Source organism: Anopheles funestus, chromosome 3RL (genome assembly GCF_943734845.2).
Source record: "Anopheles funestus chromosome 3RL, idAnoFuneDA-416_04, whole genome shotgun sequence".
Classification (NCBI taxonomy): domain Eukaryota; kingdom Metazoa; phylum Arthropoda; class Insecta; order Diptera; family Culicidae; genus Anopheles; species Anopheles funestus.
The window spans coordinates 83,625,178-83,653,169 of record NC_064599.1 but is presented as its reverse complement, the minus strand read 5'-3'; the positions used below and the strand labels follow the sequence as shown (position 1 = coordinate 83,653,169).

Here is a 27,992-nt window from a genome sequence, read left to right as displayed (position 1 = left end):
CTGCCAATGTTTTTTTTTGTGATTATTCGCTTTTTACTCCTCATTCTGGGTTGTGTTGATAATTCGGAACACTTTCCATCGTCCGTTGTTCGCTGTTAGTTTCCGCTGTTGCTGTGCGTAGAGCAATAGAAGTTTGTAACTTGATAAAAAGCCACACGGCAAAAGAAAAGCAAAAATGTGTAGATTTGTATGCTAGTGAATCTGTACATCTAGACAAATTGAACTTTTTTTAAACCCTGGTGTTAGTGTAGGAAGCAGCTGTAAGGGATGGTGCATGCCCCGAGTTGCGAAGGGATTGCTGCTGAATAGATTAATCTGTGCGGATATTTTTCCAATTAAAGCCAATCGTTGCAAGTGCAGCTGTGTTGTTTGCCGAGTGTAGTATCATTTCCGCAACGATACGTAGTCGTCGTCCCGTTTCGAAGTGCGTAGGATGTTGGTGAGGAAACCTTGCCACATCCCACAGAGTTAAAGCGATTGCATGGTGTGAGGATGTGAAAAGTTGCTCAACAGTGTTTCGTTTCGTAAAAAAGGCAAAAAACCGGTACTCCTGTTTGGCGGCGGCCTCCTACAGGAATCCGACACCGACACCAACGGATAACAAACCATCAAGTTCGAGAAGGAAAGAAAAAAACTTAACCGACACGTAATGAACACCATCGCATTAAACTTGTTAACAATGGTGTGCTAGGGCCTACGCTAATAGGGTTTAAGTTTGGAACTGGAAGCGGATGTTGACCTATGTCCGTCTACTAGACGAAAGGCCAGAATCTCATCGCCGGAACAGCACCGCATATTTTCAGCAAATATCAGTGGCCGCTAGCAGATAGAATGCACTTTTCGATACCCAGCACGCAAGAGTTCGTATCCGATGGAAGCGGATCATCGTACACGGTAAGGTTCCATCCGTCTTTCAGCACTTCGTCCCATGGTACCGTTGAGTGTGTGTGTATATCTAGGTTTATCCAATTAAATTTCCCTTCTGTCCGACAATTGATTGGATCTATTCGGCATTCGGTGGGGTAGTAGCCGTTGCGACTCAGCACTTGCTGCTCTGATTGCTTTCTTGTACCGCAATCCGGCTAAGATGTGGGGAAGATGATTGCGCTTTTTGGGATGGAAGTTTTCCGCTTGCGTTCCATCAGCGGACGGTTTGGATTTGCGTTTCGCTGCACTTGAGAAACTGAACCGATGAGGCGTGATGAGACAGCAGCAACAGGCGGCACACGGGGGTGCTTTCGTTCTTCATTCCATCTTCCCACTAGCCGCAGGAAACTCATAACGAATAACGTTCGTCATAGGGGAGGTTTTCCATGCTCCAGACCATCTCGTCATATCGGTCATCAACACCCAGCTCGTATCGCTCGTTCCTCGTGCGTCTAATGCACTCGCCCTGATGGGCGTGATCTCACATCATCGCGTTCTTCGGAAGAGTGCGATAAAATCGAGACGAGATTTTATAGGAGCAGCGCATCGATATCACCTATAGTCATGAATTGGAGCAGTACTAAACTGTTGCTATTGTATGAACTGCATATGAAAAATTGTTAATGAAGCACTAAAAGACCTAACAGACAACGCGGCTCGATCGTGAGCCAAAACCATGCTGCCTCCTTCTTTAGTAGGTCTTGTGAAAACTCGTCCTATGTTTGTTCGATATCCGCTCCGGTTAGAGTTATGCTGCTCTGGTCCATATTTTGGATCGAATCTATTTTCGACCGCCCAGTTTCAATGCACTAAATAAACTGTATAAACAACCGGTACCTCGACCCGGTTACTGTCGATAGGCACGCAACGGCCAAATGGAATGTTTAATGAGCAGGAATCGATCTGTTTGGGGCGTAAAAAAGGCTATGCGTAAGATAAACTGTGCATCGTGAGACTGCTGTCCAATATTTGTGGAGAGAAGAAAATGTTGTGCAATACCGTTGACCGCTCGATTGATTAATCCGTATAGATCGACATTCGACTCTCGTGTTTGCTAGACTGATTTACGCTGAAGTCTCACAACGTCCGGAATAGTTAACTTTTTTTTCCTTTTTACGAATAAAATAAACATATAAACGTACGGTCAAACCACTCATGATAAGAGCACGACAGTAGAAGGCGGAACGGGAATTGAGGTAAAATCCACTTGTCTTTCGCTACCACTCAAGTCCAAACAGAACCAGAACATGATGAGTAAATCAAACGATTGTGCACGCGTGCAGAGGCATTCTAGATGTGCATGGATTACAATGTTACATTTAGAAACGTTTACGATTATAGTATGACGCCAGCATAGTAGTAAAGTGTCATTGGTTTGGTATGAAGGAAAAATATTGTTTTTCAAATTCTTATCAAATACTCTTTTCGTAGAATATACAAGATAGTTTTAACTGCTTTTTTTTCATTCTACTTTCCACAGGGCTTCAACATTCACATTAATGGCAGTTTTCACTGTTGCCTTCGATACAAACAGCTGCACAGTCTGCATGAACAGCTTAAACGGTCTCTGCCGTCGATCGCACTGCCCAGCTTTCCTCCAAAGAAATTGCTCTCTCTTACACCGAACCAAATCGAGCAGAGACGTCTGAGCTTAGAGCGTTACATACAGCTAGGTAAGACATGACCATCTTCATGACACATTGATAATCTTTGCTAGAGATGATTCATAGTTTTCACTCGCCTTTGTTTCCAGTGGGCCAGGATCCGGTACTGTGCCGTTCGGAGTTGTTGCGTGCGTTTCTGTTGAATGCCCAGCAGGAGTCTTCATTTACCGAATGTAGCGAGGTAACGCTGGACGTTTACCTTATGAATGGCTACCGAATATCGGCCAACGTGTACACAACCGACTGCACGAGCAAGGTGCTGGAAAAAGCATGCGCATTGATCGATCTACCGAAGGAACGTGCTTGCTACTTTGCGCTTTACCTGATGCGCAAGGAGGCAAACGGCGAGCTGACGATCGTGAAACGATTGATGGACTTCGAAGCACCGTACATCTCAGCGAAACGTTGGGATGAATGCAAGTTGGTGCTACGCACCGGGTACTGGGATCCGTGCTACGATGTGGAGCAGATGCGTGACCGGATCGCACTCAACCTGCTCTACATCCAAGCGCTCAGCGATGTCGAACGCGGTTGGATTGTGACGTCGCGCGATCTTAGCGAGCAGCTTACAAACATGCAGGCGCGAGGCAGCAAGAGCGAGTATCTGGACGTCGTCCGGAAACTACCGCTGTACGGATGTCTTCAGTTTCCACGCGCCAATGTGGACTTTCCCGAACCGAATACGGTTGCGACGGTGGTGCTTGGAAACAAGGAACTCAACTTGCTGACGTACGTGGGCAAAGAGATGCAGGAAACCAAATTCAAAGTCACGCGCATTCGGTGCTGGCGTGTAACTCCTATTCATATTGTAAGTAGTCCGTGTGTATGCTACGGCCGAAATGGACATAGGATAAATATGAAATTTTCTTTCATTTTACAAGAATGAAGAGCAATCCTCAACCGTCAATGGTCGCATGCAACAATCATCCCAACAGTCACCATCACAAACGTCCACGATCAGTTTGGAGCTTTCTTTCGAGTACTTGATGGCGAAGAACCAGCTCAAGTGGATCACTATCTATAGCGAACAGTCGATGCTTATGTCCGTGTGCCTTCAGTCGATCGTCGATGAGCTACTCAATCAGAAGAACGGATCCGATCCGGCTCATTTGCAAGTAAGTCGATGATTAGAAGTGGATCTATGTTTCATTTGAATGGCATTTACTTTTATATAACTCAATTCCACCAGAATCCACAGCACGTAGATTATGCGCCACTCTCCTACATTCGACGAGATGGATCGAACCATTGCATTACCGATTCTTGTTCAACCGATACTCTTTGCAATCTAGTTAATGTAAGAGCGATTTGCATACATTCGGTACCATGTTGTGACCTTATGTTTTCAAAACCCTCCTCTGTTTATATTTGCAGAACGATAATAGTAGCAACAACGGAACATCGAACCAGGCGACGCAACAACAACACTCCACAAACAACGGGTCTTCCTTTATTCGACGCAAGCTGAAGGAGTTCAATACGACAGTACGCTTCAAAAATGGGAAAGATTCGGTGCAGAACGAAGCATTCGAGTGGATAGGTGACGACGATCTTTAGAAGCATCATACAGATACATAAATAATGTAACTTTTTGATAACGAATTTACTCTCCGAATTTTCCGGGATGTCGGTTGCATTAAAAACTGATTGATTTGCCGATACTTGTTTAAACCTCATCCTTCTTTTTTGTTACTTGTGCTTTTGTAATATATAATACGGTAGGTTTAACGACGGAAAGACAGGATCATGTCGTTTACTCCTCTTCGTGTCACATCTTCCCTGTTTAGTTTTCTGTTCAGTTATATAAATGCGGTAACACCGGTGGCCACTGAAATACATACCGGCACTATAGTGTGATGCCCTACAGAGTAGAAGTAGTGTTTTCCATGTCACAGGGAAAGTTTAACAGACCGTTCAGAGGAACTTGTAATAAACATTTACACAAGGGCTACATATATGTTTAGCCTAAGCTTTCTACGAATTTCTCATCATCAATCAATTCTAGATTTGCACGTTAGTTTGCTCTAGGACGTGAACCGAGAGAAGAGATAATTAAAATGTCCAAAATCGTATTTTGTATCAGTGTAGCCATATAGCTGGTTTAGTATATAGTCGATCCACTACTGAAGATGCGTAATAAAAGGCAACCAGGAATGGCAGAATGATGCTTGGTAGATATGCGATTATAAAGTGTGTAAATTTATATTTCATTTGTGAAGAATTTCTCTTAGCCATGGTCCGGCGCGCCCGTAGGGATCTACCGGTATAAAAATTGAATTTCTAAAAAATGTGTATCCAATTACTCGATTTTTCACCACATCCTGAAAGTTGTTAAACGTCGAGCTAAACGATCGTTCCGACACGATTGCCGCTTCTGTGTTAGCTGCTTTCTCAAGAAGTGCCAATTCGAACGGCACATTCGTTGAATGGTTTTGGGTACCGTTTGAACTGCTCTTATCAATTATTAATGCCATAGAGGGCAGCGATCCATTCAACCTGTTAAAAAGGTACTCAGGACAAAAAACCAGGGCATCGTGTCCGTTTGAAGTAAACCATTGGTACGCTTCATATATCCGGTTTGCGGAGTATTCTCCTGTTATGTCATTGAAGGCGATGTTTTCTGCATCACAAAGAACCAATCGTCGGTTTTCCGGTGGTATGTTCAAATCAGTAATCGCCAGGCTCGTAGGGTTGTAGTCACTTGATACGACAGTATTACGCGACACACCAGGACGGTTCGTAGCGGAACGCTTTCTAGCTTTCGTTGGTGATTTTGAATGTTTCAAAGAAGTCGTTTGCCTATTTTTTCGCTTTCTGATTTTTTTTATATCATCACGGGCAGAGGATTTGCGGGACGTTGCCATAGTGTAGAATTTTCTGCGAAGGTTTGATGATTTAAATTTTTATCCGAAAAATTAACCGCAAGTTTAACAAAAGCACGTCCTAGAAGCAGGATGTATGAACCAAAACTGAATTATCTAGATGATGACAATCGTCCATAAAGGTTACTTCGATAAAGATCATTCAGACAAAAATGAAATATTAAACTTTATGTATCGAAATTTTAGACGAGCTTTTTTTATGTAAGTTTAAGACATCGTTGCTGGTTGTGAGACATGTTTGAATAAATAAATAAAATTTAGGAAACCCAGAATTTCCTCAGGCACAAGTTTGGCACACGGACCACGGACCTCAGGAGAATTGTTTCTATTGCTAGAGGCTATGAAGAGTTTTCTTCAAGTGTTCCAAATGAATTCTTCTACAATAAATAACAAGAGATGTTAAAGAAACTTTGGCTATCCACTTTGGCCTATGAACCGGCAGAAGCAACCCTATCATTGCTGCATGTTCGGTAGGTATTTCATTTATGAAGAAATTAAGCCCTTGGCCTACTGTTATGGTTCACACTGTAGCTTACACTAATCCATCTGACATCGAACATTGCTGAACGAATACCATTGTAGAAGCGTCAAACAAATTTAGCGTCACCGGCGTAGAAATATGTAAACAAAGAGCAGAACATAAAACGGAAGAGCATATAACTTTTCTTGGGAGCACAAAGAAAAAGAAAGAAAAAAACGAGAGCAAAGTGTGAAAAGCAAATCTTGAGAGAGGGTGCGTATTTTCATAAAAATCTTCTCTCAACTATTTGTTTGTGCGTCTCAATACAGGGTTTATGAGTTTGGGGATTTAAAATATATTCAGTATCATAAATATTAAATGAACTAAATAGACAGACGACATGTATGGCGGGAAGTTCTATCACCTGATGTCAAAATAGCATTTTATTAAACTTTTAATATTGTTACTACATCTCAAACCCTGCACATCTTAATGTCGGCTGAATCTGTATGAAAACAAGATGAGAAAGAGAGAGCAAGAGAGAGAGAGCCAGCACGAATAAAGCAACATCGAGAGAGACGAAGAGCAAACTCAATGCAACCCTCCTCGTCCTCGGTAAAAATCATTATATTTGTGTTACGTGCTTTTGCGTTCAGTTGCGCTGGAAGAGTTGCGTTGCGTATCGTGACAGAGTCGGACGTTGAAATTACGTACGGGAAGCCAAGCGTTTATAGGTACGACCAAAACCGGCTAAACTGTTGTCCGGGACTGTGTGGTGTGCAGATTTTGATAGGCAATAAATAAAGCAAGCTGCAGTTTTCAAATGTTTGAACTCTTGTCTTAATAAGTTAAGAAAAAACGCAGCAATTATTGCGTGGTATTGGAAAACAAACTTTTCGGAAGATAGAACAGTGGCCAAATATAAGAAAAACGTCTTCACCATAAGCAAGTGTTGTTTTTCAGCAGATTAAAGCCACAATCAATATAAACTGCATCGGGTTGTGAAGCTAATGTTATTAACAGATTGAATAGAAGAGCAAAAAAAACAGCGCAAGAAAGAAAAGATTGTGAAAAGAAAATTAAATCATCTCTTCTGTGCGCCAGTACAACAAAGGAGGGATGAAGTTTTAGAAGGCAGCGAAGGCGAAATAGCAATAACAGGCAGCATCTTCCTGGTCGTTCGTGCCGGTGGTTGTGTGTGCGTGCGCGAATGTGTATGTGAAATCGTTCAGGTTTGCCAAAAAGTGCATCAAAATGCAGCACAACCGTTCATCGTCATTGTCGATGTTGTGCTTGTCGTGCTGCAGTGCATTGTCCAGTGTTTGATAAGACGAAGCGAGATGCATTAATTCACCCGTGTGCATTCGTGTGCAGCATCCGATGCAGTTTGATTGTCTGGGCTAAGGTGTGTGATAGAGGCATTGGCGGTACCGGTAGATCAGTGGAAAAGGAATTGTTTCGGCAGTGCAGCGGAGTTGTCGGTGTTCAGAATTTGTTGAAAAAGTGTGTGTTTTTCTCGCTTCCGAAAACGAAAGAAAGTGCATAGTGCTGTCGGTGTGTAGGGTAGCACGACGCTGAGCCAAAATGGCCCGGTGCACAGCAATGCAATCGAAAGCAGGAACAGTGATTTGTAGAATGACGAGATTGAATTGGTCGTTGCTATTGGTGTTGCTGGTGCAGTTCACTTTCGGTAAGTGCAGATAAAAGACGAGGATGATGATCGGGAGAGAGACTTTCTATTTTTTTTTCTAAACCATTAGATCAATTGGTTCTTTGAGGCTTTTAATGTTTTTTCTCGTTTTTCAAACGTGATCAATGATTTCTTAACATTAAGATGATTAAACATTCTTTGTAACAAGTTGTGAAGAAGCAGTCAGAGTGTTTTTATTTTATTATCTTTTCGAGCTCAATGACCTAAGCTTACAATTATTCTAAAAAGGCAAAAAGCAATGTGTCTCGTACAATTTCGCGGCACATCAAACCTTCCATGCGATAAGGAAAACCAATTGACGACGGCAATGCATTCCCTTTCCTGGGGCACTCGTTCAGTTGGTCCAATGTTTGCCAAAATGGACTTTTTTCTTATCGCACCCGAGTGATCGCTGGCGCTTGGTACCGCGGTTTTATGTTCCTTCCACATTCTTTATCTCCTTCGTTCTCGCTACTATTTGGAGTAGATTTCTTATCAACTTAAAAAGGGCATAGAAATACTTTTAGAAGACGCTGTTTTTGCTTTAGGATTTCTTTGTTCTTATTTTGATTAGAATCACAAGTTATTCGATTGCTGCAAGTAGTTCGATTGTTTGACAATGGTAATCATTCTTGATAATAGTAAAAGGGAAATTTCATGTAAATAAAAATTTATTTAGCAGAATGGTTTGGTAGTTTTAATAAAACCATTTCGAAGAAAGTTTCCTAGTTAGTTGAATATTTAAATAGAATAGTTGAAAGAATTCTTATTGAAAGGTAAACATTAAGTAATAAAAAATGATAAATTTTATGTTGAAAGGCCAGCCTGAAGTGTTGAGAGATTTGCTTGATAGACAGATAAACAGTCCTCTTGATGGGTATTACTGGGAAAAGGCAAATGCACCCATCTCTACCCTGTGTCGTTACGGTGATGACACTGAGGATGTCTTGGGATTGTTCTAGTAAGACATGATGTTCTTACCGAAATTGGGAACCCAAAGATCTTCAATAAGACATTGAGTATTTAATATCAAATGTTAAAAGTTCTCTTCCCAAAACAAATGTAACATTACTGAACAAAGAACTCAATAACATTCTGTGAAATCTGTTAATTTATCAGTGATATATTATCAAAGTTGTTAGGAAAATGGCTTTCCCTGAAAATTGCTGTCGTTAGTAACGAGAAGTAGCAACAAATTCTGGACGAAGCGGCCATTTCTTGGCATTTCAACTGTGTTTGCTGTGGTTGTGCAGAAGATGATTGTCGGTCTTTACTTTTTACGAGAGTATACCAAGAGATCGGGAAAACCTGTGTGTTCAGAGCCGAACACTCAATGCTCAGATGGAACAATTTTCCTTTAGGAGACACTTTTGCCACCGCTAACAAAGTTATGTTTTTTTTTTTACTTATCTTCACGTAAGCAAACAAAAAGCTTTTACACTTCGCCATTGCCGGAAAATCCAAAAAATCATGGTGGCACGTGTGACAAATCGCACACCTGCACGCACACGAATCCGGTCACCACGTGCTGGTCCTGAAACCACATGTCGTTTAAGAATCTAGCTGTGTTTGCATGGCAAAGGAGTTAACAAAAAAAAGCAGGACAGAAACGCCCGGAAAACGGTCTCAATAAATGGCAGGATTAAGCTTTCATCGACACGCGATCGGAAAGGTAGAGTGAAATAAAAAAGGGAAAATTAAAGACCGCCCGAAACTAACCGGGAGAGACCAAACAAACAGAAAAAACAGCACATAATACACGGGACGGCAAACGAAACCGTTTTGTCCTCAAATTTGAATCCCTGCAAACAGTGGGTGGAATAAACAATGAGACAGCTTGAAGACAGTTGCCCCCCCAGGAAGTGCGAAACGCGACTTTATGACTCTTCTTAGATTCCCCGCACGGCACGAGGTGAGCGGAAACATTCGTCCGTTTTTTGGCGTGTTTTGTCATCGCAAATCGTGCGGACAGAAGCCTTCCCGGTCTAGCCCGGGTTTTCCGTTTTAGAAATGGCAGCTAAAACTGCACCCCGGTTTTGGAGCCGCTAGGTTTGTGTCCCCATTTGTTGTTATGTAGTTTGTTGCAGCAAAAATAAATAGAATGACGTCCTTTTTGTTCCGTCTTCCACGTTCATACCGGTTCCGGTTGGTTCAGCTGCAAGCAAGGGAAATGGTTCATTAATTTTTATGCAAGTGTTGCCAGTGCGCAAGAGCAAACTCGCACTTCATTCCGTTGCGAATAAAGGGGCAATCGGTTGAGCGGCATTGTGGCGCGCGGGCGTGACACGAGACGGAGAATGCACCGTGCGTTTTGGAGCCCTCGACGCAGAAGGGACACAGTCGGCTTTTAATCCGGCGAACTCTGAATCTGCTGAATGGATTCCATTCATCCCTGGCATCCATTCGACGACGATGGGTGGCTGGTGGTTATTCTAATTAAAAAGTTTACTATTCGTGTGCAATAAATTGTAATTTGCTTTTTCCTGCCTGCCCGATTCGCATCCAGCCTTCACCAGTCCTGTGAAGCCGTTCGGTGCTCAAATGGTGCTGAAAAGCCGCCATTATTATTATTTTTAGTTCAATGATGATGGATTTTGTTGGCGCTAATGAGCAGCACGGGATTAATGCTATTCGAAAGGAGGGAGAAAAGCTCACACAAAAAGCTCGCGCGACACAAATCATGTACCGTCCGATTAGGCGAATCGGGTAGGGCGTTGAACTGAAACGTGGTGGTAAGGATATGTTGCGTTTTGATTTCGAAACGCTGGTCAAGCGTACCATTTTGCATAAGTTTTTCATACTGTTTCTAATTTCATTTTCAGTGCCTTGTGGAATTCGTTTGCTGTTAACTGAATATAGTTAACATGGTAAAAAATAACAAAAGTTTTATTTTAAATTCAGTTACTCATAATATAATATCCCAAAATGGTTCTATCGAATGAAAATATTGTTAAAATTATGTGCCCAATACGCAGTACACACATTCAAAAGTAGAAGCAAATTCCAAACTGCACTTTCAAGTGCTGGAAAAGAGCAATAAACTTTTGCCATAACTTTACAATGTTACCCATAGCGCGTAATGTAGGTTCCTTTTCCGCTGGAAATGCTAAACGACACACGCAAATATGCACGATAATAACATAATTTTCACCTCTAAAGTATATCAAAATTCATGTGCCAATGTGCCCCATTGCCCATAGAAACGGAACCATTTCTTGTGCACCCTTTCACATAGGTTGGTGACTTATGCTGGAAGGCAGGCCGCTTCACTTTTATCGGAAGTAGAAAATCGAATTCCATAAAAGCAGCCCGCTCGTAGTACGAGGCGCACGATGGCCGGGAATGTGAAGGAGAAACGTCGTCAGCGTTATCGCTTATCTAGAATCTCGGAAAAATCAGTTTCTAAACCATTCACACCTTCTTCGTGAAGGCTAGGATGGGGTGTTTCCAGAATCAGAACCAGAACCTTCCTAAGTATGTTCCAAAATTCTTGCCCTCGAAAACGTTCCCTTTACGATAGCCAATCTCGGCGTGACGGGGTTCGGCACGGTTGTCATACCTGAGCCGGAATGAAACGCTCGGGAGCAGTCAGTTGCCCACGTCCCGGGGGTTGAGTTTGATGACAGTAGTTCATACCGTGCTGATAGAAAATCGTTTAACATTTTATCAATACACCGCGTTTGTTATGCTGCCGTCGTCGGCATGGTCCTAAGGAACAGTGGAATCACTACGCATTTCGCCAAACTGGTTCCTAGGCGGTAGAGCAGCAGTTTCTCGAAACTGGATCGATTAGATTTTGGTTGTTGAAGAACACTACTATACTTCATCTTTGCACCATGCCCGGCACACCTACTGGTGAAGAAGGAAAGTTCTTTCCTTCCTTTTTAAACAAGCTCCATGTATTTTTCTGATTAGTTTTTGTTCCCATCTTATCAACCCTGACACACTCATTCTCATTTTGCTTGTTTCGTTGCAGCTACGGTTCGGTGCGAGTTTCAGTTCACCGTGACGCCCCAGAACCGGCAGGTGTTTGAAGGTGAACCGGTCACATTCGAGTGTCGGGCACTGTTTGACGATGAGATCGATTTTTCGTGGACGAAAAATGGTAAGCTGGTGTGACCGAAAATATGGTTCCGGTTGCAAATAATTAAGCGCCCCATTGCACATTTCTTTCCCCCACCATCTAGGTGTCCCTGTTCCGGTACACGAGCGACTAAATTTCGGCACACCGCAGCGCATTTACCAGAGCGGTTCCAATCTCCATATCCGGGCAGTCAACGGGACGCTGGATCAAGGCGACTACGTGTGTTTGGCTACGGCACGAGCGTCGGGAGCCCGTGTCGCATCACCCGCTGCTACCTTGGACGTTATCGGTGAGTGTCAGCATGAAGTTTGCATACCGGCTATCTAAAATCACAAATATATATATGTACATCTGTACCTTCGGCCATTTCCCTTCCCCACTGTTGGATAACTTGTTCCATAGCTTCACACTCCACATCTGGGCGGTATAGACTAAGGGAAAAACCAAAGCGCCACAGATCCTCACCGCCGGATCCAGACGCACCCCAGGGACAGGTCACGTGCTGGTCAAAATTATTACTCTATTAGTGAAGCAGCATACAGTGCACGAAGCATTGGGAGCTTCCGAAAAAGCACGACGCGGGTGGCGAATCGAAATTGGATACAATCGTTGGGTAGCAAAATTTAACGCCAAAACGGCCATAATTCGACCTGGCCTATTTCCACCACAGACCGGTAAGGGTGGGATATAGGGATGCAGGGGATGGTGAAAAATATTAGATTTAATTAATCCCACCCTGGGGCCCGGGACAGAACACAGGTCTTTTTGTCCTTGTTTTCTCTCTATCTGAGCCAAAAACAAAACCCAGGATGGGGCGGATTCTGTATGGGTCTTTGCATTAATTCACCATGCGTATGGTGGAGTAGCTTCGAGCGTGGTAATGAGCTACGGGATTGTTTGTCCGTGCCCCGGGATCGTTAGTTGTGACCCGCGTAATGGGCAAATGTGATACTTTTTGGAGAGACGACTCTTGACCCAGATCTTAACACATTCGCCGAGTTTCCATTTGGCGGAAACGCCACTCGGATGGCATTATGATTATTTATTCTGAATTCGCAAAAGCTATTTCTTTATCAACTTTAGAATCTTTTTGCTATATACAAGTGAGGTAACTGACACGCATCGTGGTTGTTAGGAATGTATGGAAGGCGAATGTATACATAGAACGACGTACAAAAAATATTTAAAGGTATTACAGCACTACATCTGTATGCGATGGTTTGCTGAAGAGACGAATAATTAACATGATTAAATAGAAGTTAATTTTTCATCCACCTTTTTTAGGCTCATAAATGCAATATTGGGATGGGCATTTTGAACAGAATGAATGGAAATTTCTTTCATTTAAGTAAAGAGATGGAAATGATTTAATTGTTAAACAGCGCGGAAGTTGGTGAAGGGTCTTTTTTTAAATTGGAAAGCAGGGGTGTAAGGAATATTAACATGTCTTTTTGTGAAAGTTGAGTGTTTGATTACTATTAAAGCTGTTTGCTACTGCTACCTGTGTTTGTATTTTTAAGATAAGTAAAATCAAAACCTGTTTAACGAACAAGTTTATGCTCATGTACCATAAACCCCAACAGTCCCTTTAGGTAGACGAACTTGTTTAAATGACCATTAAAAAAATTCAATACCCCTCAACAAAACACCTATCCGAAGGAAAATGTAATCAAGACGGAAAACATAACCCCTCCGGTGGATTTTAATGCATTTCTATTGAATGCTTCAGGATTCGTTACATTTACGCCCTACAATGTGCGGGAAAGGGAGGCAAGTTGCAATCATTGTTTTTTAGTGCTGTGCTGTAACGTGGGTGAGAGCAGCAAAGAAATTCAACCGGACCGTTCCCGGTGACTAATCCCGGTGACTAGTTGCAGGGTGGATTTTTCGAACGGAAGCCAGCACAGCTTCTGTTATACTCCAACGCGACACTCATTTCCCTCAGCGCACGGAGGTAAAACTCTCGCTATGCAGGGTACGAGAGCAGGGGCAAATAACTATAAAATTTTATGGCTCATCCTGGCGCTTCCAGCAAACAACCAGGGCCCGCACACGACGATGATGACGAGGAACGTAGCGACTCCTCATGCGCATGTAGTTGTGCATATCGGAGTTTTGTATGGTGTGATATTTTTTGTTCCTTGTTTAGACATAACGCAGGAGATGTAGTGGTGCATCTCCCTGGCAACGTGGCAGAGCTCCAGTAGTCGGAATAGTACGGTAGACGATTCCGGGGCGACTACTCAGGTGGCAAGCACTGGTAGAAGTTTGCTACTTTCCGTTCCATTATTCCAAAGTTCTCCTGGTGCTTTTGTTTTAGTTTCAGTGAGGATGTACCCACTTTAAGGGAATGAGGGTAAAAGATTTGCTTCCCGCTTGCTTTGTTCGTCCTGAGGCAAACATCAACGTTTGGGGTGGATGGATAAGTCTCTGGATACAAAGATGCCAGAGAGATCTTTTATTACATACCCTTGCTTACTTGCTTTAGGCTTTACTAAAGCGGATTCGGATTCAAATCAGAAAGTATATAGTGCAGAGCTTAAAAATTAGCTAGTTGTCCGGTGTCAGTCTACTGACGTTCTACATCTCCGGTTTAATCTTCGTGCACTGGTGATTTCCTTCAACATATTTTCATCAGTAAAATGGCTAGAGTAGAATACGAATCAAAGGATGACAACACTTCAAGACAACTTTTCATCTCGCACAACATCTCACCCCTTCATGAACTTTCCACGGCGTGTAGATAATGCTGTTGCAGTATATAGTATCATTTACACTCGATGCGCATCAGCATCGGACGGTTCAGCGTTCGAGTAAACATATTTATTTCAACATTAGCATTAACGACCACAGGCCGATACGACGGAGTGAGTGAAAGTCTTCGTTGAATGCATTTCTGATAAGAGCTGTCTGAAGTTGATACAATCGTTGGTACGGTTAAGGCACCAACTGCGGCTAGCATGATGGAAGGCTCGACTGTTCGCATACACGGTCGGCTATAAAAACACGATACCATATCGTGCATTCTTTCTGGATGTAGCACAGCTCGGGGAATATACGGCTGGGTTATCGTTCACCGTGAAATTGTTGGAAAAATTAACGCATTCAAGTGAGGTCTAAAATTTCCGAATACGAAGCGTGCATGCGTGCAAGATTGTATAAAATTTCGCAAACGTTTGCCAGGAAAGTAAAACTCCTTGAGGCGGAAAATTTGCAAACACTGTTTCTGCAGGCAACGTTACAGAGCGAGTAACACTACTCGGTTTTCCGGCAACGTTTAATCCATTTATCAAAGAAAACCATAATTCAAAGCTAAAAGAATTGAGCTGAACAAAAAGGAAAGTAAAAGAATGACTACCGGAAGCATCTACTGGAACGTGGGTACGGTGGGGCAACGATGAAAAGCTTTATGTAACGCTTTGAACACTCGTCCTTGCTGGCATTTCGATGGGTAAGCAGCTTGTTAAAAATCCATCCCGGGAACTCGTGCGCACAGGGAGCAGTAGTAGCTTAAATGTGCTCCATTTTTGTGATGCTTTTTTAAGACCTTTTCGTTGGGAAGGTTTTTTTTTGGTCCTCCTCAAGGAAAAGGAACCGCATGGAACGGAGAAAGTGAGTGCGGTAATGAATCAAACTACATTACCGAAGGATGTGTGAAAAATGGCGCTCCTTGCAGTCAACGAGGTGCCGATGAGGTGGAAGAAATAAAAAGGATCACTTAAAGAAGTCACTGTCTAAAGCTTTCTTCGGGACCATCAGAATCGCACAGGCAACGACCAAGCAAGATCAACACCGGTTAAAGTGCTGCAAGATTAAGCTTCTCATATTACGTCGAAAATATGGAACGCCCCTACCCGTGTTATCGCATCCTTTGAGGCATCCTTGATCGCAAAGTTATACACTGCTGCGCCGAGTGACACGTAAAGCAAATAAACAAATATGGCCCTGCTCCTTCTGTGTGCCGCTATGACTCGTTGAACCACAAACGAGAGGTTGCTCATAATTTCATTACACACCGTAAGGCCGGTTATCGTATCGCCGTACAAACTGATCCACTTTGCTTCTAACTCCGCACACTCTACCCAAAATACTCCAAAATTCAGCGAGCCGTCAGCGGGCCCCTCGGCCCTTTGCCTTCCTTTGCCGACAGTGACGATGATGACGAACAAGTGGGTATACAGTTCAAGTGGTCTCTCGAGTCTGGAGTGGTTGGATGTAAGCGAGATCTACCGAGAGTGACGGAGTCTTCCGTAGCCAGCCAGACGACAAACAAAATGGCAACAAAACTTCCTTCCTTTCTGGAAGCATACATTGGAAAGGGCACCGAAGGGAGTGTGTTTTTAGCTCCCTTTTTAATGCTAGCAAACGCTTCGTTGCACGTCGTCAATCCACGCTCCTCGATTTACCATTCAACGTAGCAGTGCCGGAATCAATGAGCTGCCGTCCACGAGATTGTGTTGGAAGAACTCCCTTCTGGTTAGACGCTTTCTAGAATAGGTCGACTGCATAGTACAGTACACATACCGGCTTTGGTCGTGGTTCAGGTCAGGTTCGCTCTGGTTCCAGACTCGGCAACAGAGGGAGTGGGCTCGTCCGCATCCGCAGCAATAAAAACTGAAATCCGTCGTAAAGTACGTAATTTACGATTACGCCAACTTACGCTAGCTCGGAGACGCGTTTTGCCGAAGAATTACACGCCCGTTCCTGGTTTATGGTGCACCGAATTCGTAACGGGGAATTCCCTGCATACGTTCGCACATTGGTCACCGCCTATACGAATGATATTTCGTCAGACCCTGCCAGGACCTAGCAGCGGATGTCCCCTTTTCTTTCTAGAAGTTCGTTCCTATTTCGGCGTGTGTTGAACGGCGGTAAAGCGATAATAATGCACAAAATTTATGATGTCGAGGTGAAAGAATTGACGTGAGTGAAAAGCGACAAACATACTCCGGGGGAGGACACACAGACGAAGAAGGAGAGAAAAAATAAACAAATTAAACGCACCCCAATGAGTCTAGTGCGAGAACTATTTTTTTTACATCGTAATTTCTAGCACCCTTCTTCTGGGGTGTGTCCTTACACCGGGACCTTCGGCGAATGATAAAACTGATTACCAACGAAACTCGTCGTAAGACGTACAGGATGTGTACATCTTTTTATTAGCAGATTTTAGGCACTTTTGATGTCGTAACATAACTGGGAAGGGACTGTGAATGGAAACCTTCAAAGTGGAGCTGCAATGCAAAGAATTTGTTGATGCAAGATTTCCACGGTTTCCAGTCGTCTTGATTGTTCGCTTAGTGCTGCTACTCGTCGAAGCATTACTGAAGAACTTCTCCAGAAAACGCGTTAATGTGATCAAACGCTCCCTTTTGAAGAAGTGCAGTACACCCGCGTTTGATGCATTTGGTGCGGTGTGTTTATTCCCTTCTCACTAGACCATAATGCTCTACCTACCACCCTCTCACTCCGTTCGTATAAAGTCGGTTTTCCCTGTGTCCCGTGTCGGTAGAAATAATAAACAAACCTTACGCTCAAACGTGGTCGGTGTTTAAAAAATCTTGAAGTGACGGTGTTGGGCAGCTGACGATTACAACTCCGCTTGTACATCGATTCCCTACATAAACTTGCACTTGAACGTGATCGGAGAAATGCGTTCAACAGAGAGAGCTCGGATTAACGGGAACTCTCATATGTACGAAACTTCTCCACTAAAAGGAAGATCATGGTTCCCGGGCGACAACTTGGGTGTTATTTTGTAAGTTACTACCGTTTCCAAACTTCCAAGCTACCTTTTCCTTTAATGTTGCGTAAATAAAACGCAGTTATAAATGCGTAAAAAGGGTATCTTGAGGTCTTTCTTCTGCAATCGAACCCCATTCCAACGCTGGATGGCTAGTACTCCAGAACGCATATGCGTTCGTGCGGGAGGAACTCGAGGAACTTTGTTTACCATTGGTGTGGAGTAAATAAATTTTAAAACAAACGGTTTCTGAAAGCCAAACCTTTAGAAGTCGCACGTTTGAAGTCGATGGTACTGAACACGGATATAGGGTTGGTGCGAGCGATTTCGAGTTGGAGATCCACTGCAAGCGTCTGTGCCTGCGGGTCATCATCGGTAGCCCTGTGTACTCAAATTTCGTCCGATAAAACAAACACCAAAGAGAAACGTAGCCTGCGAGAACCAAGCAACATCCAAGAAGATCGGTACAGAATTTGACCCTTCTGGCAGGAACGAGTTTTCTTCGATGGCTGACGATCAGAAGGCCAAAAGCCCCATATATGGCAATAGGAATGCTTCTTGCGGCTGGCGTCTGGATAGAGAATGGGAAGCAAGAGGTCCAAAGAATGGTTCCCATCGGTTGTGATGGTGGTATACACACAAACACAGAACCAAGTCCCATCCAGATGGAAACGGAGGCTCCGCTAACTCTCGCTTCCATACTGGGTCGAGGAACTGAACCAGCGGTGTTTGAAGTTTGCCGGCTCCAGACGCAGTAGAAACAAAATGGTAATAAAATGAGATGAGTGTGAAGAGCCTTTCTGTCCGGATTGTTGTGCGGGAGGGAAGAATTTATTGGGAATAAAATTAACGACTACCGGACGTCCAAGATGATGGTGCAGGGTTCGGGACGACAGTCGGTCGTGTGTCTGCTTTATGATGTTTCATAGATCTGAATGAATTACGCACGGATTGGCGGCGGAAAGCAACAATATTCCACTAATCAGTGCTTAATTGTTACGAATATGTGATGGGTCGGTGAGATGAATGACTAAATTAAAGATGGCGACAGTTTATGGACTACGTGACACCTGGATTATGTCAAACAATTTATCGTTCCGTCTAATGGTTAGTTCCGGACAAGGCTATTTTTTAAGTTTGTTCTTCTCCCTTTACTCGTTATCATTCATACTTCTATTTTAATCACCCCTAATTCAAAAGAAAATGCCAAAATTTTACTCCCCATGACATTTTGGTTTTTGACAGTCATTTCTGTCGTGATTTGTTTGTGCAACTTTGCTAGTGAAGAAGAAACCTTGCTAACTTTGATAAATTGAATTTTGAAGACCAACAACAGTGGATTTGCCCATCAACAGGGGAGCAAAATAAGAAGCAAAAGGGCAAGGATGCGATGACAGGCGCTAGAGCGAAGTTGATGTTTACATTAGATGCGTAGATTAGATCTTCTGGCAAATGGTAATTTGTTTACATTTAGTGCTGTTTACATGCAAAATTGAATAGTGAAAGTGAGCGAATATCTCCAAAGAAGGAGAAGCATGTGTTGATGCCTGAACGATAATAAGGAATTTTTAATTTCGTTCAATTTTTATAGCAAGTTAAGAGCGACAGAATCATACTTACGCCCATTCGTCTTCAATGCAGCATTCTGCCGGTTCGGTTGCACAATACCTGGGAAGGAGAAAAGCAGAAAAAGTAAATACGGGGAGCTTGGAATTTCGCGTGTTTTTAGTTCCACAGCAATACAGAACTTGACAGTAGTTCGCTCGCGAAAGACGATCACAAGAAACAGGAACATGCTGACCGTGTCTGTGCTTTTTTTTTGGTCTTTCTCTTCCGAGTCCAATCTGCCGTGTTAGAGAAGATAGCCTTTCGTTCTACGCAAGCACTACGAGCTCGACATTGCCTTGCATAATAATTGCCAAAGCTGTATCACACCGCGAAACCGTCTGTACGTCCTGAACGTCCCGAGCTGGTTGTGCCGCACGTTGTCGACAAAAGACCACTGCTAGTGGCTGTTGGAGTGCAATCCTTAGTTTTGTGCGAGACGAGTTTGCCGCGTGTTTTTTTTTTTTTTCAAACGAGCAGATGGAAAATGCTTCACCGCTTTGCATAAAACTATCCCGGTTGCCTTCGAGGCCTGAGGTTGCGGTTTCAATATTGAATGTAGAGAGACTCCTTGACGGGAAACCGGCGGTCCACCGCGTTGCACAACGAGTGTGCCTGCTGCCGCGGGACATTCAGTGGTATTTTCATTTTCTACACTAGCACCATCACCTACCGTCACCTACTGGCTTCTTTCCCTTTTTCCGCTCGATAGAGCTTTTCTTCAAAGGATTTTAATTTATTTACTTTTTATTTCTCGCTTTTATTTCATGTCTTGTCCGCTATTCCACTTCTTCCATCCCCACATCGGCCGAGGCCGCATCTTGCGCTTCTTTCGCAATATTGCCATTGAATGATGAACGGCGCTAAGTGGCATTTTAAGCGCGGGTTTTGTTTTATTTTATCCGCTCGGCTGCACGGTTGTCTATAAATTGTCTTTGAGGACTCTCCATTTAGTTTGAATTGTTTTTAATCAAATAAGAAACGTTTATAGACGGTAAGACTGAAGTCTATTGCCTATTTAGGTTGGAGTTACGAAATCGTAAAAGAAAGAATCGGGACGATTAAAGAGTATGGAAATTATTTTTTCCTCTCGATTTCGTTGGGTATCTGTTGATACTTTCTGGTTATTTATTCAAATAAAAATCGTTAATTAATTAACGATTTCGATGTGATTCGATTTGAATGCAACTTTTTTCTCTAAAAATCTAAGTCCATTGGAAATTCGCCTAGCATTTGTACTAGCAACACTATGCTTCCTCTGAAAAGCAATTTAATCAACCCAGATTAGCACCAAACTAAACAAGAAGAACAGGTTCCAGTGTGACTTGACGACCCCTTTCGGCAGGATGTTTTACATTAGTCATCAGTCCCATCGTCAGGAATGGCGTTCGCACGATTAGAACTCGAAACTAACCAAACGCTAGGTAATGTGATATCGGAGGGTGTTGCGTACGTACGCGTTTCTGTATGTTCTGGCCACTTTTTATTGTGTTAATCGAAGCGAATCAACGTGCGTTCTGCGTCTGGTCTCTGGTACACAAAAAGCCGGGCTAGCAGAATGCGACTATGTTCTGGTTTTCTTACGGACGAAATAGTAAAACCAAAGCCTTAGGAGGCAAATCATTGCATGAGAAGTGAACGTAAAAAATAACAACAGCTTGCCTTTAAGGTTAACCCCTTTTTAACATGCTACCAAACAACCCTCCTACACGTTCCCAGCTGGATGGATTGCGTAGCAGTTAGGCCGCATTGGAATGGGGGAAAGGAATTTAATGAAACATAACCATGGGTTAGGGTGGCGAAACAGGCGAATTGATTAACCTCGTCGTCTCCGGGTGTGGGTCTCGCTAAGAAGCGATTCGAATGATTCCTCACAAGAGGGAGAAAAACGATGAACAGGAGATGGCTTAAGCCCAGCTTCGCTGTTACACGATTTGCATTTTGCGTACGCGATATTCAATATCCTTGCCGGGGTGAGTGGGTCGACTCATAATATGTACCGCTTCCGGACAATGTTAACGTTCTGCCGTACAGAGCACGGCTTATCAGTCAGTTGGGATTTGGGAAAGCAAAAATGCTTCACTTTCAGCATGGTGGATTTGTCTGTTTTATCATCTATCTGCTAACAACGAAACACTGCACCAGCCCTAGAATATTTTTCCCATTTTTCCCGAACGATTGGCCGCGTACTGTGTACTGGGCGCGTATTATGTTCCCCTAGGGGTAAGGGTAAGGTTGGACCGGCGTTGTCCAACCACACACTAACCAGGATCATGTTAGGGCGGAAGTTCTCTTGGCCGAGCAGAAACAAGGGGGAAAACTTTCCGTTGTATCCTTATGGAACGGCGGTTGATCAACCTCGAAGTTGGTGTTTGTGTTTCCTTGTCAAAACGGTCGTCATGTTGGTGTGTGGTTTTTGTAGGGCGTTTTTGTGCACCAGGAATAGGGAATAATAGGGAGCAGAACTCGGTTAAATGGTCAGTTGTAAGCGTCGTGTCCGATTATGGAAGTAGGCTGTCAAAACTCATTTAGGAAAATCAGCACTAATGAACATTTCAAAGGTACCACCTTCATTCACAGGGCGGTTTAAGTGTTGGTACGTTATGTGTCGAAGCTTTTTAGCATCGGAAGGTATGAATCAGGCACTATTTCGAAACGGAAGGAAAGGTGTTCTAGAAAACAAGTCAAATTAAAATATTGCAAAGGAAAAGTACTAATGTTGCCGTTCGGTCGACATAGTTAGTTAGTCTGTTTAAAGTTTAAAAACATCTGCTCAGACGAAGGCAAACCTTGAGTGGTTTAGGAATACATAATATTGAATATTTTTTGCTAATTGTTCTTAAGACGACTATCAAATTGGTTCGCCTGGTGAACTCCTCCTAAACTTCAATGTTATTGTATACTTTTTAAAACGAATGTCGATACTATCGATTATATCTTACTTAAGATCGTTGGCAATGCATTCACTGTTATCTGTCCCCTTTATATAAAAGTAGCAAATATCCTTTCGAAACAGACGATTCCCAATCTTTCTTGCTTTGAAGGACAAATTGTCACAAATTTGAATTCCCAATTCGAATTCCTCGTGACTGTTGAATCGATGGCTAGCATACACAGAATCCGAATAATCCGTATGATGGTCGTCCATCTTTTCTCTCACGTTGCCTTGCCTGCCCCGACCGCACGTTCCGCATGATGCTGGCGACCGTCCCACAATGTTCTTAAACATGTGAGAAAAGTTTTGCCTCATAAAACCCATACACCTAACTGTATCTCACCTGTGTCTCTAGCACACCATCACTTCAGATCGTGTCATAGTTTTGAAACATTCATTCGTCGGAAGAAGCTTTATGAAGTTTTTCGTATGGGAATCATGTTTCAAGGAGTGTGCAAAAAAAAAATGCCAGAACTCTTTGTCAAAGCAAGAGATGCCGCCGTTTCTGGACCTACTAGTCCCTCAAGTCTTGGGGGCGTTCGATCGTCCCGAGAATGGCTAATAAGTATGCACAGGTCGTTTTCCTTCCGTGCTGCCGACGAATGAAATACGATCAACAGCTTCTTCTGCCGGACGGCGGTAACGACGAGACGACTACTGGAGCTTTTTATTATGTTGTGCGACAGCTACCTCAAGTCTAACCTTTCCGCTGTTGTTACTCGTCTTGTGTATATCTCATAATAAAATGGCCGGCTAGTATCGAATGCATGCTCCGGGGTAATAAAAAAAAAAACAAGGATGCAATGCTATCCAATGGGCCAAATGGATTCGCCGACGCAACCTGAAGGGCTTCATGCACTCGTTTCGAGTGCCCACTACGGTCTACGAACAGAATTCTCTCCGTGAAAGGCCCTGCACGTTTCCCATCAATCGAGTGATCCATCGCCCGCCAACGAACAACGCCTGATGCAAATATTTACCATTCCATTTGCAGTTAAAATAGCACCACCGTGTACATCGTCGCACAGAGACAGGTGAGTGCACGTACACACTTGTACACGACCACCAACGTGAAGGTGATATTCCCGAAAAGGATTCTTCAGGTTCAGCACCACGGGATAATTATGCAATCGTGTCGTGTCGGTTGATGGGATGAATTTCCTCTTGCAAATTGTCATTGGCTCTTTTCGCCTTTTGCCAACCACGAGCCTGGTGATGATGATGAGGATGATGATGTCTCAATGGCATCCATGGTGTATAAGGATACACTCGAGATGGCCGGAACAAAAGGAACCCAAGAGAGTGTAGCCCGGACTGCCTATCCGCGCTCTAGAATGTCATCTTTTCAGGAACATTATATTATTTCGCAACTTCATTCAAAAGTGCCCTGCGGGATGGGCGAAATAGTGAAGTTATGTGGAAAAAAGCGAATCTTATTAGCCGGCCATTTATAAATCATGCCGCTGCCTCGTGATTCAGACTGTTTTTGTAAAAGAGAGGAAATTTATTTTAACGTGTTGCAACACGGCAGACTTTCTACCTTTGTTTCTGATATCAATGCAGACTATGACACAAGAAATTGAGTACTTCCCTGTGTTTACACAAAACCGTTGCTGGGAAGTATTTATAAGAAAATAGTGGAAAGTTGTTTTTATGGTAAAATATTCTGAGATGGTATCACAACGAAGTATGTTATAGAATAGAATAGAATAGAACATATTTTGAACTATATAAAGGTATAATAATGTCTAAAAAATTATTAAATATTTAAACATTTTGTAATGTTTTTCCCGATGTAAAAAAGAAATAGCATTTATAACGCTTTGTACTTGCAACAGCAACTCAATGGCCCATTTTGTTCAATTTGTGGTTTGTACATGTTGGTGCTAACGATAAAATTAATTATTTCAAGCCACTTTCGTTTAATTTAATATTGATGATAGATCACATTCGATTGAAGAGGGTCTTTTATATCTACCAACAATAACAGTAGATCCATGAAATGACACCAAAAAGCAAGCAAGAAATGCATAAAAAATGAATTAATTCAATTGTCTCGTTAATGTCGAACATAATCACAAAACAAGTACTGCAAACATGTGCAACAGAAAAAGCCTCCACATAAAACTGCTCTCAATTGAAAAAGAAAAAAAGTAACATTTCAAATAGGTAGGAAAGAAAAAGGTAGAAAAAAAATTTGTAAAGAAACAATGTTAAAATGTGAAATGTAAAGAAGAAAAAACACAAACTAAATGACAAACGATGAAGTGGAAAAAAGAAAAAAAAGGTTAAAAAAAGATAAAGCCAAGTGAAACGTGAGTCGTAAAATAGACAGTGCACAATAAAACTGAGGAATTAATTAAATTTTCGGAAATGAAATAATTTCCCCCAGCGGCCAATGAACAGAGCAAAAAGACATACACGCGTACGGAGGTCCTTACCATTCATTCGCAAACTCACCGGGCGGCCGCTTTGTCGGGTGGATGCAGTTGCAATTATTGCCGCTGCTGTTGCAGTGTGCTGTAATGGCTTGTATTATTTTATTCCCAACTTCTCGTCGGTCTTCGCTTTCGCTTTGCTTTTTCTGGTTTTTATTGCCACACTGGTGGCTTGGTTGGGTGTAGAGAGACAAAAAAAATACCGTATAAGTGCATCCGTATGTTTAGCCGGTACGACTTGTGCGTACCGTATGCATCATCGTCATCGTCACCGAGTTGCCGTTCGTTAGTGGAGGATGTAACTGCAAAACACAATGCCACTCGTGCGTCGTCTGTGCCTGGAAAATGGTCCACACTTCGATGTGGAAAGGAACGTTTTTCTTTCCTCCCTTTTCGTGTGCATCCGGATGCAACGGATACATTGACTCACCCGGGCTCTTTCCCGTTTGCCTTCTATGGCTGTGCGTTTGTTTGGGTGCAGAATGAATGCCCCGCGGCTGCTCATACGAGCAGCAGCTTTAAATTAAATGGACGCGAAAAGAGTTGAACATGCATGCAGAAATTATGGAATATTTCAAACTGCATCAGACAGTACGAGTACGAGAGAAAGGCATTAAGTGTGAGGGAACAGTGAAACTATGCTTCGTTAATGCAACCTTCTCTCCTGTCGGCATTGCTTTCTAGCGCGCAAGTGGGAAAAGATTTATGCCGATCAGACAATCGTGCCGAATGCTTTGCTTTTCTTTTATTCCTTACCGAGAACTATACTTTACGATCTAATGAGCTTTCGTCTTTATCCTTTTTTTCTACTATTTGCATGCCAATGCATTTTCTGCATTGGTAACATTGTTGCCTTTGAAAGGTTTCATACCATTGAATTAGCATCTATTGTGCGTTGATACTAGTAAGAAATATTGAAAACCTATCTGTGTAAAAATAATTTAAGCAGATAAATTATTTTAAAAACTTTGTTCAAAAATTAACTGAACATTTGGAAGATATATATCGTGGCCGTCCTAACCGAAAACATACCAAATTTGGTGTGATTTGTTTTAATATAATTAATTAAATATTTAGTTTGATATTAGAATTCGAAATAATTAGAATTTAGTTTGAAAAAAATATGATTTTTTTTTATACATTTTATATATTTTATTTTCGATACATTTCCAATATAATTTAATCAATTCTCTCTTAACCAATTAAAAACAATGTCTGTATCATGGAGGTTACCTTTTTTTGCATGAGAATATGCATATTTCTTCGTTGACATAATCGCCTTGCAAGAGGTTCAATTTAATTTTCCTGCCATCTTCTATTGTTGCTTTACAATTGAGTTTAATTCATACTTCGTTTGTCCGGATCAATTTCAGCTTTATGAAACAGACGTGCACAAATGCAAAAAAGCGAACCTAGCTGGAGGCTGTTGCATTTCCCGACCTCATGTGGATCCACCCTAAACTCAAAACAAAGAAAATTATCATACTCTATCTATTGTGCCAATACGCTTCAACGTTTTGTACCCAGTGAAAAGCTTCGAAAGCACAGCATTATTGTACGGTTTTCCATCCATACTCGGTCCTTCTAGTGTTTTTTTGTATGCGCTTGTGTGTGAAGACACATGCGGTGCAGGTTTCCGGTTCCATATGAGGAATAGCATTATTGCACTAACAGCGAACTCGGTCGGATGCAGATGCATTTTCCATTTCTTAAGTGTGCAGTATGGCGGGAAAGGACCGGAAATGATGCAAATTCCAGGCAAACTATTTGCAAATTCCGCAGTTATTAAGAATTTTAGCAAGCAGCAACAAAAAAACCCCCCCGATCCAGCGATCCTTTTGTGAGATGAATGCAACTGGATGGGTTCGGTCATGGCTGGTAGCAGTTGAGAAAAAATGGAGATTATAAGGAATTAGCCTCATATTCATTTCCTGTGCAAAAGGTCCGTGATGATGCATGTCTTATTGGAGCAATCTTATGAAACGACGGGAAGAAGCATTTTTGTGAAACGAGACTTTGGGAGAAATGGGTGGAATGGGGTTGTTTGATACGAAAAGAAAAGCTTGTTGGGACGAGGCTAATTTTTAATGCTCGCAAATCTTTTGTTCCCCCAACAATGGCCACTCGATATGAGGGTATGCATTGGACGCGCAACAGCAAAGGATGCATTTCAGCTGCAGCAGGTCATATACGCAACGAGAGTGAAATGTTTGTGCGATCCTGGTTGGTTTTTTTTTTTTTTTTGAAAATGCTTGAAATGAATGAAAATTGCCATGAGTAAAACATATTTAAATTAGCATGGCATTGAGCTGCTAGTCTATTTTGTTTTGTTTTGCTTTTTTAAGAATTGGCCCCAAACAATACAATGCAATGTTGAAATAAATGATACAGCTCATCAATCTGAAAGGCAACCCTTCACAAACATTATACCCCCTTTCCTTAGAGCATTGGGCAAATATAATACAAACGGTGGTGTGCGAAGTAAAAGGAAAGAAGCAACAGTGAAAATAAGACATTCAATTCACGTCACATTCGAAATGATGCCAACTACCGCCACCGTCCGCCTATATAATTTTTGCACCGAGATTATGTTTTTCACAAAATTATATTGCCATCTACATATATCGCACGGTATCATTTCTGCGAAGGAATGTCGCGAATACCGAACGTACGTGCCAGCGTGACTCGGAATGAATTAATGGATGGGCGGACGATGTTTTATTCATGACAATTATTAGAGCATGTTATTAGGCTGTATGTACATCGGTGTGCATTGAAAAGCAGACTAAAGGGTTAAGCTCGATGCCGCCGCATTGATGAAACTAGCAGAAGATCCTTCATTCTGAATGTTTTTTTTTCGCACTAGAAACAATTCTCAAAGCGTCTAGACGACATTTGTATTTACAGTCATTTATGAAAAATGTGTTTGTTTCTTTTATTTTACAGGTAAGTTGAATAACATCATGCATAGACCACGCATAATGCCGATGGGAGAACAATATGATTCTAATGTTTGCTTTACGGTGAGTTGTGGTTCAATGACATTTCCATTATTTAAAATTTTATACCGCATTTATTGAAGGTGGGTGGAATTAGGTAATATAGGCTTCTAATATTGCTCTGTGTGATGTATAAATAGATTAATTAAATCAGATTAAAAAATGATTCTTTTACGTCATGACTACTGCTTTACTCGATTTAGACGAGATCCGATCCTCAACCTTTGGTGTGTTTGACAGAATGGCAAAGCACGTGATCATTACACATTTCATCCAATATGGTAAATGTTTTCCACATTGCTGCATAAGCGTATTACAGCGCATAAATTGAGCACTGAACCATTGATAAGCTGTGCTTGTTCATTCATTCGCGCAACGTTTCATTACACGTCAAATTAAACCAACCAAAAGAACCACGAAATTGGTTTGTATTTTTGGCTGGTACGGTTCCTGTTTACGTGCAAATGGAAACGTTAACAAAAGCGAAATAAAAATATCAAACGCTCTCTCGGCCTCGGAAAATTCAATAGTTTTTGTGGGACGTAAGCATGAAGTGGGCGAAAGC

At 42.3% G+C, this 27,992-nt stretch overlaps 2 protein-coding genes and 1 long non-coding RNA gene across 3 annotated transcripts in view; 2 read left to right on the top strand and 1 right to left on the bottom strand.

Annotated features, from left to right (window-relative positions):
- The first annotated feature begins 4 nt into the window (after positions 1-4).
- LOC125767438 (sorting nexin-17) lies at positions 5-4,883 on the top strand. The gene is made up of 6 exons (XM_049434033.1): positions 5-894; positions 2,408-2,600; positions 2,681-3,399; positions 3,473-3,706; positions 3,781-3,888; positions 3,966-4,883. The coding sequence occupies exons 1-6, from the start codon at positions 832-834 to the stop codon at positions 4,146-4,148; spliced, it is 1,500 nt and encodes a 499-aa protein (XP_049289990.1). The 5' UTR covers positions 5-831; the 3' UTR covers positions 4,149-4,883.
- A 225-nt stretch (positions 4,884-5,108) lies between these two features.
- LOC125767430 (tyrosine-protein kinase-like otk) overlaps positions 5,109-27,992 on the top strand; it is a 49,759-nt gene continuing 26,875 nt past the window's right edge. The window contains exons 1-3 of the mRNA XM_049434002.1: positions 5,109-7,623; positions 11,600-11,728; positions 11,811-11,996. Coding sequence (XP_049289959.1) covers positions 7,518-7,623; positions 11,600-11,728; positions 11,811-11,996 — 421 coding nt within the window. The 5' untranslated portion in view covers positions 5,109-7,517. The remainder of the gene's footprint in view (positions 7,624-11,599; positions 11,729-11,810; positions 11,997-27,992) is intronic.
- The window catches only part of LOC125767455 (uncharacterized), a 39,342-nt gene continuing 26,644 nt past the window's right edge, over positions 15,295-27,992 (bottom strand). The window contains exon 2 of the long non-coding RNA XR_007418784.1: positions 15,295-19,118. This is a non-coding gene — a long non-coding RNA (uncharacterized LOC125767455). The remainder of the gene's footprint in view (positions 19,119-27,992) is intronic.